General features: G+C 40.1%; 1 protein-coding gene across 1 annotated transcript; it reads left to right on the top strand.

Moving 5' to 3' along the window:
* The first annotated feature begins 3,378 nt into the window (after nucleotides 1-3,378).
* On the top strand, nucleotides 3,379-13,301 carry LOC132149685 (alpha-2-macroglobulin-like). The gene is made up of 33 exons (XM_059559086.1): nucleotides 3,379-3,579; nucleotides 6,045-6,228; nucleotides 6,299-6,455; nucleotides 6,578-6,630; nucleotides 6,760-6,780; nucleotides 6,871-7,033; nucleotides 7,113-7,197; nucleotides 7,265-7,370; nucleotides 7,455-7,572; nucleotides 7,664-8,019; nucleotides 8,104-8,331; nucleotides 8,407-8,619; nucleotides 8,697-8,846; nucleotides 9,037-9,177; nucleotides 9,262-9,340; nucleotides 9,542-9,701; nucleotides 9,790-10,015; nucleotides 10,098-10,221; nucleotides 10,291-10,412; nucleotides 10,493-10,544; nucleotides 10,635-10,718; nucleotides 10,796-10,972; nucleotides 11,105-11,180; nucleotides 11,264-11,420; nucleotides 11,507-11,581; nucleotides 11,680-11,842; nucleotides 11,911-12,095; nucleotides 12,165-12,383; nucleotides 12,457-12,572; nucleotides 12,689-12,770; nucleotides 12,874-12,957; nucleotides 13,037-13,142; nucleotides 13,230-13,301. The coding sequence occupies exons 1-33, from the start codon at nucleotides 3,464-3,466 to the stop codon at nucleotides 13,268-13,270; spliced, it is 4,419 nt and encodes a 1,472-aa protein (XP_059415069.1). The 5' UTR covers nucleotides 3,379-3,463; the 3' UTR covers nucleotides 13,271-13,301.
* The last annotated feature ends 1,246 nt before the right edge of the window (nucleotides 13,302-14,547 follow it).

The raw sequence follows: 14,547 nt of genomic DNA, 5'->3' as shown, positions 1-14,547 counted from the left end.
TGTGTTTCCCACATAATGACCGCGTAATTGGGCCTTTCACACAGGACGCGGTATGCACGGCGCTTGCCGCTGGGCTCAGCGTTGCCCTTCAGATACAACGCGATTTGCGCTGCGCTATGGCATAGGCGGAGTTTTAAAAACGTTTAGCGGGAGCTCTTTCATAGTCTGTTCCTCCTCCTTTCGGTCAGCAGCAAACATGTATCTGTCCCGTTGTAAGAAGCGAGCGATAGCGCTAGTCCTGCTGATGAGAATTAAGAGAGAAGCAAGGAAGAAGAGGCTACCCTCAGGTCCAGAGAACAATTTGGTGAATTCAGGCTGGTTACGTTACTCTAACGCTAATAGCTTCCTTTTTAGCAGGCCCCTTAAATGCTTGCTATTAACTTGTTTGAAGGTGGTTCTTCTCAAAATTGACAGCGGTGTGTTCATGACACTAACGTTAACCATTCAACTTCGAATTGATTCCGTAATCTTCCGGTAATAGTAGGCAAGACGATGTTTTGATTCAGACTGCACAAAGAGAAGAGGAGAAGATATACGGGTCTGTTGTGAATGTGTCTGTGAGAGCAAATATAGTGTAGTTACAGTAACTACAGTAGGTGCGTCAGAAATGATTAAACCAGAGGGGACATGTAAATAAATGTGAGCTGAACAAGCGCTTTTTTTTTTTTTACATATTGTTTCAAAGCAGCTTTACAGACATAACAGGAAAATGTTGAAATAATATTGTTAAATATAAGTAGGTAATACCTATTGCTTGACAAATAAAAAAAATATATATATTTCTCATTTTTGCCTATGTAGGAGATCCCAGTTTATTATTATTATAATTCTAATGATGACCTGAGTAATGATACATGGTGATATTATTAATACACATGCTTATTCTTTCTCTGTCTCTCTTTCTGCCTACAGATGGCTGAAAAAGGTGAATGCTGTAGCAGCAAAGTGTGGGACTACTTCTGCAAATACTTTAACTTTAGTATTATAATTTATTTACAGTACACACACAGACTGTTAAAACCAGCTTCAACTGGAAGAAAGTAAAAGTGTTAAATGTTTAAAACCAGACTGTTTTTTGATCATTAAAAAATATATACTTTTGATGTGCAATTGTTTAGTCATTGAGACTGTAATCTAAGGCTTTTTTTTAACATAGTCCATTCTGGAAAATGGTTTATACAGCCCACATACATAGAACAGGCAGATATTTTGCTATTGAATGTTGTGTAAGTGCAGTTTATAGGAAATGGGTCTAATATCCAGATTATTTTTTTAAATCAAAATATCGGCTTATAAATCGGCTCTTTTCGAGTTAATATCGGCATCGGCCCCCAAAAATCCATATCGGTCGGGCTCTAATATATAAACTGCTCAAAAAAATAAAAGGAACACTTAAACAACACAATGTAACCCGCAGTTATAGGAAAAGATACATTTGAGTCACTGTTGGGAACTGACCACCACACAGAATATGAAGAAAAGAAGTCATCTGTCCTCTGTAGCCGTCAAGATATCAGCACAGCAACACTCAGATCTATTATAGTTATGGATAAAATCCCAGAAAATAGATATATCTTTTAACAATATCGCACACCCCTAGCTCCCAGCCGTTTTGAGCTTAATTATAGGTTCCCTGTGTTCTTTTCATTTTCTCTCTCCAGATTAGTTTTTTCTTGCGGTAGTCAGCGGAAAGCAGCGACTGAATGATTGACAGCTCACATTAAATGTAAGGATAAAATCGGTTTGTGGTTGCGATGCTCCTAGATTTTTGGTGATTGCTTTGGTGACTTTCTGAAGTTGGGAGCAACAGTGCTAACAAATAAAGAAGTTCATTTCGAACCCTGCATTATATCTCTGTGGTTAACTGCCCTGTTTTATTGAAATACCTATGCATCATGTATGCATGCCATGGAAATCTTTGCACCAAGCCAGATAATGAAGCAGTAAAGATTTTATTCTACTATTTTTGTGTTAATACTTGCAAACTTTCTTACACAAACCCAAACGCACAACAACGCTATGATGGCAAATGGTAAAAATATAGAAATACATACATCATCTCACTGAATGTTGATTTTACATCGATGTTATTTCTCCAGTGTACGTCAAAGACCATTGTACTGTATGAAATGAACGGTCTATTTTGCCATAAAGCTGATTTATTCATCTTTCTGCTTCAACTTATCAAGCTAACATGCTAATTATGGCGCATTCACGCACAAACGTTCAAACGCACAGAAAAATATGCTTCGATATCAATTAAAGCAACTAGAGAAGGGCTACAAGGATAACTTCAGGTCACGAAATGTATGCGAGTCTTCTATACGTTTAATTATACTGCTGTTTTCGATGGTAAACAGATGAAGAGATCAAAACTAAATGCAGAACTGAAAATACGTTCGCGGCATAACAAAGACAGCCTTCAGACACGGCTCGAAGAGATCGTTTAAGTTGTATACGTTTGTATGTTGCTGCTAGCGCGACATATGGTGTGTATGTTTGCAAATGTTTGGGTTTGTTTTGCTCACCTCAGTAAGTCCGGCCAGCAGCTGCGCACTGACGCCGCGCCGATCAACATCCGGGTATCAGGTCACAGAAACACGCGCGCACGCGCACGCACGCGCACAGACCGGTGTCAACGAAAAAAAGTGCAATTGGTTTTTAAAATTCTTAATGTTTATTAAATGTATATATAGGCTACATGGCGTTACTTATCTGAAAAAGTAACAGATATTTGTACATTAAAAAGTAATGTGTTGCTTTAGTTACTTGAAAAAAGTTGTCTACTTCCCAACACTTGTATGGAGGCGATCTTGGACACGGACCAGGTTTAATGTAGATTTTCAGTTTGATTTCAGACTTTGACTATAGCCTACTGCTTTTTTTTTTTTTTTTTTATAAATAATTATTATTAGATATATGATTCATATAATTAAATTGCGCAGCATGAAGCTTAATATTTGACTGTTGAAGAATTCCAGGTGCAGTTCACTCTCAACCATCGACCAGAAGTCTATTCTGACTATATGATAACTTTTTGACAGCATTTCATCTAAGAGCGAAAACAAATTCTGGCACAGTTTGCGCGCGCACACATAATATTGATAAAACGGCACTGAATGAGCTCGCGTCCAGTTTTGAGCAAGATGTGCCTCTCGGGATTGGCGTAGAAACTATTCTTCTTCTTCTTTGTTATGGCTGTTATAAATAACTTGTAGAATCTGGTATTTGGCGTGAGATTTTAATGTGCGGAGTGTGAGTGTGAGCTTGATTAATTACCGGAGCTCTATCTCCGCCCTAAAGACGCTTCAATTGCCTGAAATCAGCCTGTTCCAATTATTATTATTAGGCTAAGAGCGTTTAGATAAAGCCAGTAACAGTGCAGCCAACTGAACGGCAGTTGAGTTTAACAGAAGTGGTTTTCTGTTTAGTATTTCTGTTTAGATTTGGATGATCGCTGTTCATGGCAGAGATGGTTGTTGGGAAAGGACTCGTTTTAGCCCTACTTTTCTTTGCCGTTGATGCACGGAGACCGAGAACAGAGCCGCCGTCTGAGGTTGTAGAACAGAAATCGGGGCCGTAAGTAGACTATGAAACTGTTTTGAAATGAACAGAGTAGGGGTGTAACGATTCACTCGTTTTTCACTCGATTCAGTTGTATTTATTGCATGGACGGAGCAGAAATGTAAGTGTCTAAATCATAGTACGCACAGATCCATTGAATGATAAATGTTTTTAAACAATGCGGATGAACCGAATATACGAAGGAAACTTTTAAAATTAACCACAGTATTAACAACGACCTTGAAATAAGAGCACGAGATTTATCTGATAATATGCATGAAAGTAGCCTAGCGTTTGTTTCATTAGCAAACAGACATCTGGCACGTTTTCTCTCAGAATCATTCGCGGATGGAGAGGAAAAGTTAAATAGAGATGAAGACGTTTTCACACTGAAAGAGAAGCGATCTCGCTCTCATAGACGTCCAGGCTATATCTGCAGCTAAACTGAATAAAAGCAGAATGAACTGATGAAACCCACAAACAATTTATGAATGATGCAGTGCTAATTGTCATTTATTACAGTACAGAAACTAAAGGATATTTTCTACCTTATTCTGCGCAGAAAATTTAAATAATTGCTAATTAAATGTAGCCTAGTATATAAAACGATCACAAAATTGCCATTAGGAAAAAACTATTGATTACAAATGATTGATTATTGTCCAGCAGTGTATTTGACTTATTACAGCTAATTAAAAGTAATTAAAAAAGAAGAGAATTCCTTGTAAAAAAAAAAAAAATAATAATAATAATAATTATTATTATATAGGCTACATACATAAAATGATTGTATTTGACATTTCTGTCACTTCTGAAATTATGTCTACGCCCCTGGCGTGACAAAATGTTAGCTTATACATACTCATTAAGCTCTTTTTTTAAAAACTTGGCTTACATACATTTTTACGTATGCCATGTCGCATCATTAAACTATCATTTAACAATGGACAAAAGGTTGTTTTGGTTGTTATGGTTGTCTAACCATAAATGCTACTGTAATTTGCCCCCTGACTAAGCATTTAAAGAATTTAGGAGAAGCATTTAAATCCCGTGAATGCACTTAAAGAATGCAGAATCGAATCGTTATAATCGAATCAAATTTAATTGTAAATCGAATCGAATTGAATCGTTCTAAATTTGCAAAAATCGGTCTTGAATCGTAATCGAATCGAATCGCTGCCTTGCCAAAGATTCACAGCCCTAGAACAGAGGCATCCATACGTCTAATATTGAGCTGCTATGCTGTTTGAGTTCCGGAGACATCGATGTGTCAAAATACATGGGAAAATGCTTCCTAATATACACGGACAGATGGATGGATTTAACTTGCATTGCCTGGGGGGAAAAAAAATTGTTTAGAAACAAGTGATTTGAAGAAAAGCCAAGTATAACCTTGATTAAATATGCAGGGTTCTATTCCCCCCCCCCTACTTGTACAATAATTTACAATGCAATTACAAATTTAATGTTTTAAATATTTAAAAACCGCAATATAGAAATAAGTGACTGAAAATAAAGTGACGCTTTTTAAATGAGAAACCAAAATGAACCGCAGGTGGCAGCAAGCCACTCTAGTCATTTGAGGCGTTTTTCTTTTTTTGATGTACTATTAAAAATGACTTTTTAATTCAGGAAAGTAATGGTTTTATGAATGGATCAGTGAGTCATCGACTCTCCTGATTTGTTCATAAAGGCAAATTCAGTAAGGAAACATCGGTGTTGCTATAAAGACGCTCAACATGGGTTTTGTGTGGAGCCATCTGCTTTATAGAAATGGAGCAAAGACAGACAATATTGTCTCTATTTTTAAATCCCTTTATTTATTGTTCATCGAACTGCTGCCTTGACACAAAGTCTGCCACAGGCCGTGCTGGCCAAATGGTTCATATGATCGCTCTATAGGTGCATGTCGTAGGAAGATCCAACATTATGATTAAATATCTTCGTTGCTTCACATTGACAATGCTCTAGCAAATAACCTAATTTCAGAAACCTTATTTAAAAAAGACAATCTGTATTAGTTATACAGTAGTTGCAGACACCTAAAGCAGCTGCTGCAACTTTTTGTAAATCTCTGGTTGGCCAGTTACATTTCAGTCAGAAATGCGAGTCTCGGTGGTCAGGTTTTTGTTCGGAGTGATTGGGTGAATGACAATCTAGGTGGAGACTGTTGAATGTGCATGGAGCAAGTCTGTGGTACTAATAAATTATTTTAATTTGCATAAAGCCCACACCTAGCTCTGCCACTGGCTCTAAATATATAAAACAAACTGCTTCGTCAGAGTGGGAACATTTTATCCCACGTGTGGGTGCATATGTTACCTATTGGGCAAAATGCCTCATTGGTACCAGTTTAAATTGAAGAATGAAATGTCCAGAGTTTTCAGAAATATTCTAGAAAACCTTTAACTATGACAGCCACTTCCTGTGACCGTTCAATCATGTTCTGACCTGATTTTGAACCTGAAATGTTTTCACAGGTTATACATGGTGATGTTTCCTGGAGTGATTGAGTCTGGTTCTGAAGCCAAATTGTGTGCAAGTCTTCTGAAACCTCAAGAGAAACTCACAATGACCATTTCTCTGCTTGATGAGAAAAACGTGGTAACTCGACTTGTGCAGCAGAACTCTCGGATAGCATTTCACCGATGCTTTAGTTTCCAGGTCTGTCATCAGGAGACGCTGACTTCTCATCTGGTTTGTTGTACATTTTTAAATGGGGATTTCTCTACAGGCTCCTAAAGTAGATGGAGAATCTGTGCAGAAGTTTCAGGTGGAAGTTAATGGAGGGGGCTTCAAAGTGAAGGAAGAGAGCAAAGTTATGTTCAAACGTTACCAGCCTTTGACTTTCATTCAAACAGACAAACCCATCTACAATCCAGGACAGACGGGTGAGCTACAAATGGCCCTTGAATGCATATCAGCTGTAAAAAGCCCATTACACTAAAAGTTCTGATGGCTTCAAGTGTGTTACATGAAGAATGGGAGCATTTATTGTGGTCTCATTTTGCAGTTAACTTCAGAGTTGTCACCATGGATACCAAATATGTGCCTCTTGATCAAATGGTAAGGCCTGAGCTTTCATATTGAGTGACCTGAACAAGCGCAAGTTTAATGCATTTTTTTTTTTTCTCTATTGATGGCGCTACATAAGCTTTTTTTTGAATGTCTAATTACTATTTTTGTATCCTACAGTATAGTTTGGTGGTCGTGGAGGTGAGAACAAGTCTTTGAATATTGCAACTTTGTTTTCTTAAACGGCTTGGTTTGCAGGTTTTTTTTTTTGTGCTGTTAACCGTTTTATAGGACAACTCTAATAACCGGATCGGACAGTGGACAAATGTTACCTCAAGGTGGATATTGGCGCTTTCTCACCAGTTAAACCCAGAAGCTCAGGTTGGGATGTACACACTGAGAGCTTTTATTGGTGAGAGAATGACCTCACAGGTTTTTGAGGTGAAAAAATATGGTAAGTCATTGTGTACACTATGCAACTCTTCAAGAATAGATCTGAGGTCTTGATTTAAAGTGTCTTGTTTCTGGTTTAGTTTTGCCCAAGTTTGATGTGACCATAAATGCACCACCGCTGTACAGCATTGCAGATGTGGGACTGACCGTTGAGGCTTGTGCCAAGTGAGCGACTTCTGTTCTTGTCTTGTTACTTGTCGGTTTTTGATCTTGTTTCTTGTGCTGTTTCCAGATACACGTATGGGCAGCCTGTACCTGGTCAAGCGTTGGTGGAAGTGTGTCGTGATCCATATGTTGTGTCTAAGTTGACCCGTCAGTGCCTGAATAAAACCACTAAGGTGTGTGACTTTTGCCTTGCAGCAGAGGACTATTCTTGTGCTTTTTGCTTGACTTGAATGTGACCATCTTGGCTCCTCTACCAGATGAACGACACTGGCTGTGCCTCCCTTACCATCAGTACATCAGAGTTTTTCAACCCAAGATCTGAGAATTTGCAAGATTTATTTTCTGTTATTGTGAATGTCACTGAGGAGGGAACAGGTGAGAACACTTGCCACTGGTTAAAATAAGTCTGAGGAAGTTGACTTGTTTGTTTGGTGCATTATTGTTAATCTGATTGTTAATTCCTCAGATGTAGTGATCTCAAAAGCCACAACTTTGGCCATTACATTTGAAGTCGGCAAGGTCAAATTTTTGGACCTCCCAGATTACTATGAACCTGGAGAAGTGATTAGTGGAAGGGCAAGTAAAAGATCATCCCTCATTGCAGAAGGCTTCACATTGGTTCCCTTTCTGAAATTCAGTCTTTCCCAACAGATCTCAGTGTGTCACTTCAATGGGACTCCAATCACGAACAAAGCAGTGTATCTGCTGGATGGTAACAGCTGGCCGAAGAAACTGCTGCTGAATCTGACCACAAACCGGAAAGGAGTGGCCAAGTTCTCCTTAAACACTGCTAAGCTTGCTAAAGACGCTCTGAATCTGGTGGTAAGGTTTTTTTTTTTTTTTTGTGATTTAATGTACAAATCAATCAAGACTCTTGCGTGAACCTAAATGTATTTTGTTCTCCAGGCAAGTGCAACGCCAGCCATTGTTTATAGTTTCAAGTCGGCGTACTTCGCTACAGATACAAGGACTGTTCAGCTTCTCCAACTTGGTTCTTCTAGCAACCCAACGATTAGTGAACTGAGTATAGTAAAGCTTGAGCAACCACTCAAGTGTGATGGCGTGGTTCCCATAACCGTGAAGTATGCTTTTGTTGGAGAATCTGGTGGCTACAGTGTTGACATCATCTATATGGTGCGTGGACAAGTTTTATAGGGTTTTTCAATTCGGTGGTCTGTCCATCACTTATGTACTGGTTTCTTCTATCAGGTCTTATCCAGAGGAGTTATTGTTCTCCATGGATTTAAGAAGATCACCTCAAGGGCTTCTGATACTGTCACAAGTGGCACAGTGTCGTTCCAGCTGTCTGTCAGTGTTGATATGGCTCCAGTAGTGCAGATTCTGGCCTTCTGTGTTCTGCCCAGTGAGAATGTGGTTGCTACAAGTGCACCGTTTGACACCGAAATGTGTTTCCAGAACCAGGTATGATGAGTACTAGCATCTTTCACTTCATGGAAGCAGTGATGTATCCTAAGTGTATTAGCTTGTTCTTGTTCCAGGTGTCTCTGCAGTTTTCTCCAGCTACTGCCGTTCCTGGTGAAGAAAACACTTTGACTGTTTCTGCTCAAGCAGGATCCCTGTGTGGCCTCAGTGCTGTTGATCAGAGTGTCCGGATCATGGAGCCAGGAAGACGTCTGAGTCCTAAAATGGTATCCATGTGTATTTATTTATTTTTTTTGGGGGGGGCGCATTTTTAAATGTAAGAATTTGATGTATGCTGAGTGCATCTGTTAAGACAAACCTACGATACTATATGTGATTTGTCATCTATAGCAGTTTTAGTAAACGATGAGTTTAATTTGACAATGCACTGTATTAAACATAGTTTCATGGTCCCAGGTGTTTGACTTGCTCCCGATCCAGTCAGTTTACCCGTACAGTGTGGAGGACGAACCAGAGTGTATAAGGTTTCAACCCCGTATACGTTTTCGACCCAGTCAATCTATTGTAATCTATAGTCAAGCCTACACAACCTTCAAGGTAGAAGACAACTATTAACCATGTAGTCACTGAATACTACACTCGCGCATATGTCTTTCATGTTTTGACTTGTTACTTTGACAGAGCGTGGGGATAAAGATCACAACCAACATTGCTGCATTAGCCCTTCGGTGCCAAGACTATCAATACGGCTTCCCAGAAGGTAGATCTATACAGCTAGGCTGTTCTTTCCTTAAGTCATTTCTTGACTTATGGGAGGTTATTCCTTTATCTTTGTGGATTTAGTAAATTTTTATGTAATGAATTCAAAAAGGTGGGTGGTTTAAGTCCGTCATAGCTACAGAACTAAAGGGCACACCGAAAACAAGAACTTATGCTTAATTGCTCTTTTTTTTTTTTTTAGACATTAGAAGGTTTGATGGAGTGGCTCTGGCTCGGGCTCAGGTTCCGGTTCCGGCTGCTATCCCTCTGGAAGCAGAAACTGCTGGAGTCCAGCACTCTTTTGAAGTGAGCGTCAGGACTTACTTTCCAGAAACCTGGATCTGGCAGCTTGCTCAAGTGGAGTTAGTGAATATTATTCCATCTAAAGCCACTTACCAACAGTTCTTATTACTACTGTTCCCCTTATTTCTCTCTTCTGCTGTCCTTCAGTGAAACTGGATCCACACGAGTTCCCCTCAAGGTTCCTGACACCATCACCACATGGGAGGCCGAGGCGTTCTGTGTGTCCTCCAAAGGTTTTGGCTTGGCTCCTCCTGTTCAGCTGACGGCCTTCCAGCCCTTCTTCCTGGAGCTCTCCCTGCCTTACTCCATCATCCGTGGAGAGTCTTTTGAGCTGAAGGCCACGGTCTTCAACTACCTGTCCAAGTGCATCATGGTCTGGGTTTTATTTATATAATGGATCTGTATAGAAAGTGTTGTGTTTTCATTCCATATGGTGTTTATTTTTTTTTTCCCAGGTTAAAGTGACTCCAGCTTCTTCCTTGGCCTTTACTCTTAAACCACTTAATGAGCCATACTCATCCTGTCTCTGTGCCAATGGGAGAAAGACCTTTAAATGGGTGTTCACTGCTTCTGTACTCGGTCAGTATTGGACTCTGTCTCCCTGAGTTTTTGTATGAGGTGTTGCTCACTTCCTGTCTGCTATTGCAGGACCTGTTAATGTGACTGTCAGTGCTTCAGCTGAACCATCCCAGACTCTATGTGGCAGTGAGGTTGTAACTGTGCCAACAAGGGGACGCATTGATGTAGTCACTCAAAGTCTACTTGTTCTGGTAAGTGTTTACAAGGTTTCTGGAGTTTGATCATGGAGCTCATGTTGCTTTACTAGTGTTATTTTATTGCTGTTTTATAGCCTGAAGGAGTTGAAAGGACAAACTCCCAGAGTTGGTTACTCTGTCCTAAGGGTGGGTTTTGCACTTTATTTCCAAATGCATACTTTGTACAGCAAACATTAGCCTGACACTCAAAGCTATTCCATTGTGTCCGGTCTGCAGGCAACATTCTTTCTGAAGATGTGCTTCTGACATTTCCAGCAGATGTGGTTCAGGGATCAGCCAGATGTTCGGTTTCAGTCCTTGGTAAAGCATTTTAATTGCGCAGAAACTGACATGTGACGTTTGGCAGAATTTTCTGATGTAGGTTTTCTCTCTTGAAGGGGACATAATGGGTCGTGCCCTGAAGAATCTGGACCAGTTATTACGGCTGCCGTATGGCTGTGGAGAACAGAATATGATTGTTCTTGCTCCTAATATTTATATTCTGCTTTACCTGGAAACCACAGGGCAACTCACAGAAGCCATTCGACAGACCGCCACGGGCTACCTTCACAGTGGTATAGATGAGCAGATCCACCTTTAAAGTGTTGTAGACTTAATTACAAGGAGGTTTATTCCTGCTCATCCCATTGACTTGTGTCAGACTATCATCCTTACTGACCAATTTCCATGTGGTTTGACTTGAGCAGGATACCAAGGACAACTGAACTATAGGCACAGTGATGGTTCATACAGCACATTTGGTAACGATGAATCGAACACATGGTACGTTGTGCTGTTCTAGTCTTGTGTATAATGTGGCACCAGTGGCTTGTAAGTTCTGTTTGTCACAACTTCTCCATGGCCAGGCTGACCACCTTTGTCCTGAGGTCTTTTGGTCTGGCGAGGCAGTTTATCTTCATTGATCCACATGTACTGCAGAGTGCAAAGGATTGGTTGATCAGCAAGCAGGGTTCCGATGGCTGCTTCATACAACAGGGAACTCTGTACCACAATGAAATGAAGGTGTGTGTGTGTTACACGTTTCTTAAAATACTGTAACCAATAGATGTGAGGTCTGAGACTTAACTCTGTATACTGGTGTATTGTAGGGTGGGGTTGGTGACCGCGTGACTATGACCGCCTACATTTTAGCATCACTGCTTGAACTAGGTGTCCCCATCACGGTAAAAACATCTCCCGTAGTTGTATGAGCTAATTGCAGATTTTTTTTTTTGAGGGGGGGTGTTGTATGATGCATTTTTATTTTCCCCCCTCTCTTCAGGATCCGGTCATCACCAATGCTCGGTCTTGCTTGAGGCCTGTCATTGGGAACCTGGGAAACACTTACACGACGGCTCTGCTTGCCTACACCTTCAGTCTGGCTGGAGAGACCAGCACTCGAGCACAACTTTTAACTGCCTTGAACAACGTTGCTATTTCTGAAGGTGAGGTTCACTAGTCTCTTGATGTTCAGGTTCTTTGGCATCAACTTTATGTCCTCTTTTGTCCTAAGGAAACAAGCTCCACTGGTCTCAGACGTCATCTGGTGACACTCTGGCGGTGGAGATCAGCTCGTATGTGCTGCTAGCGGTTCTCTCTGTACAGCCTCTCAAGACCACTGATCTGGGGTATGCTAACCGCATTGTCAACTGGCTTGTGGCCCAGCAGAACCCTTATGGAGGCTTTTCCTCCACCCAGGTAACTCTGGCCACCAAACATGAGCACAAATGATGTCTGAGTGGAGTGTTTAATCTGTTTTATTTTTAGGACACGGTGGTGGCTCTTCATGCTCTGTCTCTGTACGCCGCTGAAGTGTTCAGCCTGGAGGGCTCCAGCACTGTTACTGTAGAGCCGTCTGTGGCAGGAGAGGTTTATAACTTTGATGTGAATCAGGACAACAGGCTGCTGTATCAGGAGAAGCCACTAAAGAAAATTCCTGGCAGATATAGTGTTGAAGTGAAGGGCTCCAGTTGCGTGTCTGTGCAGGTCTGAATCTTCACTTTGGCTTCAGATTCTGTTCTGCCCATCCTAATCCACTTCCTCTCCGTTCATACTGTAGGTTGCATGTTTCTACAACATCCCGACTCCTGTTCTAGTTGCCAAAACTCTGAGTGTTGAAGTTAAGGTGACTGGAGACTGCCAAGGAGCCAATATCATGGTGAACTTAACTGTGAAGTAAGAACCGCTTTGAATTTGTGTCCTAAAACCAGTTCTAGTTTGTATCTTAAACTTGGAAGCTGTTTTATTGCTACCATTTGACTTAACCCCATTTATTCTACACCTTCATTCAGATACAATGGCCCAAAAGCTAGCACTAACATGGTTATTGTGGACATTAAGCTCCTGTCAGGATTTACTGCTGATACAACACTTGTTCGTATGCATTTTAAGACTATTTGGCAATTTCTAAGATTAAAGCTGCTACAGTTGTATTATCAAAGTGTGTGTGTGTGTAACCCCCGCCCCCAACTAACAGCTAGGACCTCTGCCCGAATTGTTTGACCCGATAATTGAGCGGGTTGATTCTGGCGAAGACCATGTCCTAGTGTATCTGAAAGAGGTGAGACCGGGTATATTCTCTAGCTGCTATATTTTTATGTTCTGTGTGTGTACTTCTGTTCCTCTGTTCTGTCTTGTAGATTCCCAAAGGTGTCCCTGTGGCTTACAGTCTGCTGCTGAAACAGATTCTTGTAGTGAAAAATCTCAAGCCAGCTGTCATCAGTGTTTATGACTACTACGAGCCAAGTATGCTTTCATCCTGATAATGCTTTGCTCTGGCTGAGTTCTTGGTTGAACAAAAACCAGCACTTTTTTTTCTGTTCCCTTTTTCAGGTGATTCTTTTGAGACTACCTACATGTCTCCTTGTCCTTGACTTGTTTCCGTGCTGGTTACGGAATCCATGACTTAAATAAAACTGCTTCTATTCCATCAGTCCTTGTTACCTCTTGTTCCTTATCCATGACAAATGTTAAGCAGGAAATTCCAAACCCTTGATGGGAGTCTCTATTTGTTGACTACTTGACTTACTCAAGGTGCCTGGGATCTCATTTATAAAACTCTGTAGATTTCATCCTAAAAGTGTACATAGGCACAAGAGCTAGATTTTGCGTATGCACAAGTATTCAGATTTTTAAATTGAAGTGTACACCAGAACCTGCCAAAAATCCCTTTTATAAATCCCAGTTACCGGAGGATTGTGCATATGTTCACCATCCCGAAATCCCCATATATGGAGCTTACAATGCCTAGTTTTACTATGCAAGTGAGGTTATGCACATTTCTATGCATATTCCCATCCACATGACACCATATTTAACACCATTTAAAGGTTTAAGACACTAAGGATATAGAACATCTGGACTATAAATGCTATTTGTGCCTTGCACAACTTTTATTGCTAAAAATCATCCTTTTTTTTGGCATAAATGTATACAAATAAAATCCCTAAAGTTTTTAAATAGTTCTGAGATATTTTAGAATATAGTTTGTCTCATTCCTTTCCACTGGCGGAATAGTATTTAAAATGTTTCAAACAATTGAATTTTAATTTATGCAGTTTTGCTAAGGTGAATATCCTATTTTTAGCCTATATTTATTGCATTGTAAATAGAATTGTCTTCCTCTGAGTCACTGACAAAGTAGCCCATTTTATAAAGAAAACATACAAATTCCAATTTTCTTAAAATTGTATCTTTCAAATATGGTGGCTTTTTTAATGTTGTAGAGATGACTTCACATGACAAACACCTCTGTGCAGCTGCGGTTGTACAGTAAGCTATTATCATTCAAACTGCACAATGGACCATTCGACAACTGAATCCAGCAGTGCCCCCCTCCCCAAAATCAAAGTGCACATTATTCTTAAAATATTTTTGCATAGCGTGAGATCTGCCGTTTAGTTTAAAGCTGAATTATTGTGCATCTATAGCACTCCTCGCTGTCATTTAAAACCGCACGCAACAGGAAAAGTGATCAAGTGCACCCTGTAAATGTCTAAATTCAAATAATTGTTTAATTTGTGTATCTCCATTAGTTCAAGTGGAATATTTTATGTAAATATGTATATTGAAATTAAAACCTTTAAAAATCATTCCTTCATTACTTTTCATGCGTACACATGGTCTAGAGCGGGGATAGGCAACTCCGGTC

The sequence above is a fragment of the Carassius carassius genome, chromosome 9 (genome assembly GCF_963082965.1).
Source record: "Carassius carassius chromosome 9, fCarCar2.1, whole genome shotgun sequence".
Classification (NCBI taxonomy): domain Eukaryota; kingdom Metazoa; phylum Chordata; class Actinopteri; order Cypriniformes; family Cyprinidae; genus Carassius; species Carassius carassius.
This window is presented reverse-complemented; position numbering and strand designations above follow the sequence as displayed.

What these genes read in the sequence shown, in the direction of transcription:
- LOC132149685 (XM_059559086.1), top strand. Translation starts at nt 3,464, where the DNA reads ATGGCAGAGATGGTTGTTGGGAAAGGACTCGTTTTAGCCCTACTTTTC. An exon ending in GTTCACTGCTTCTGTACTCG is followed by an intron (nt 10,222 to 10,290) that starts GTCAGTATTGGA and finishes CTGCTATTGCAG; the next exon opens with GACCTGTTAATGTGACTGTC. An exon ending in TTACTGCTGATACAACACTT is followed by an intron (nt 12,771 to 12,873) that starts GTTCGTATGCAT and finishes CCCAACTAACAG; the next exon opens with CTAGGACCTCTGCCCGAATT.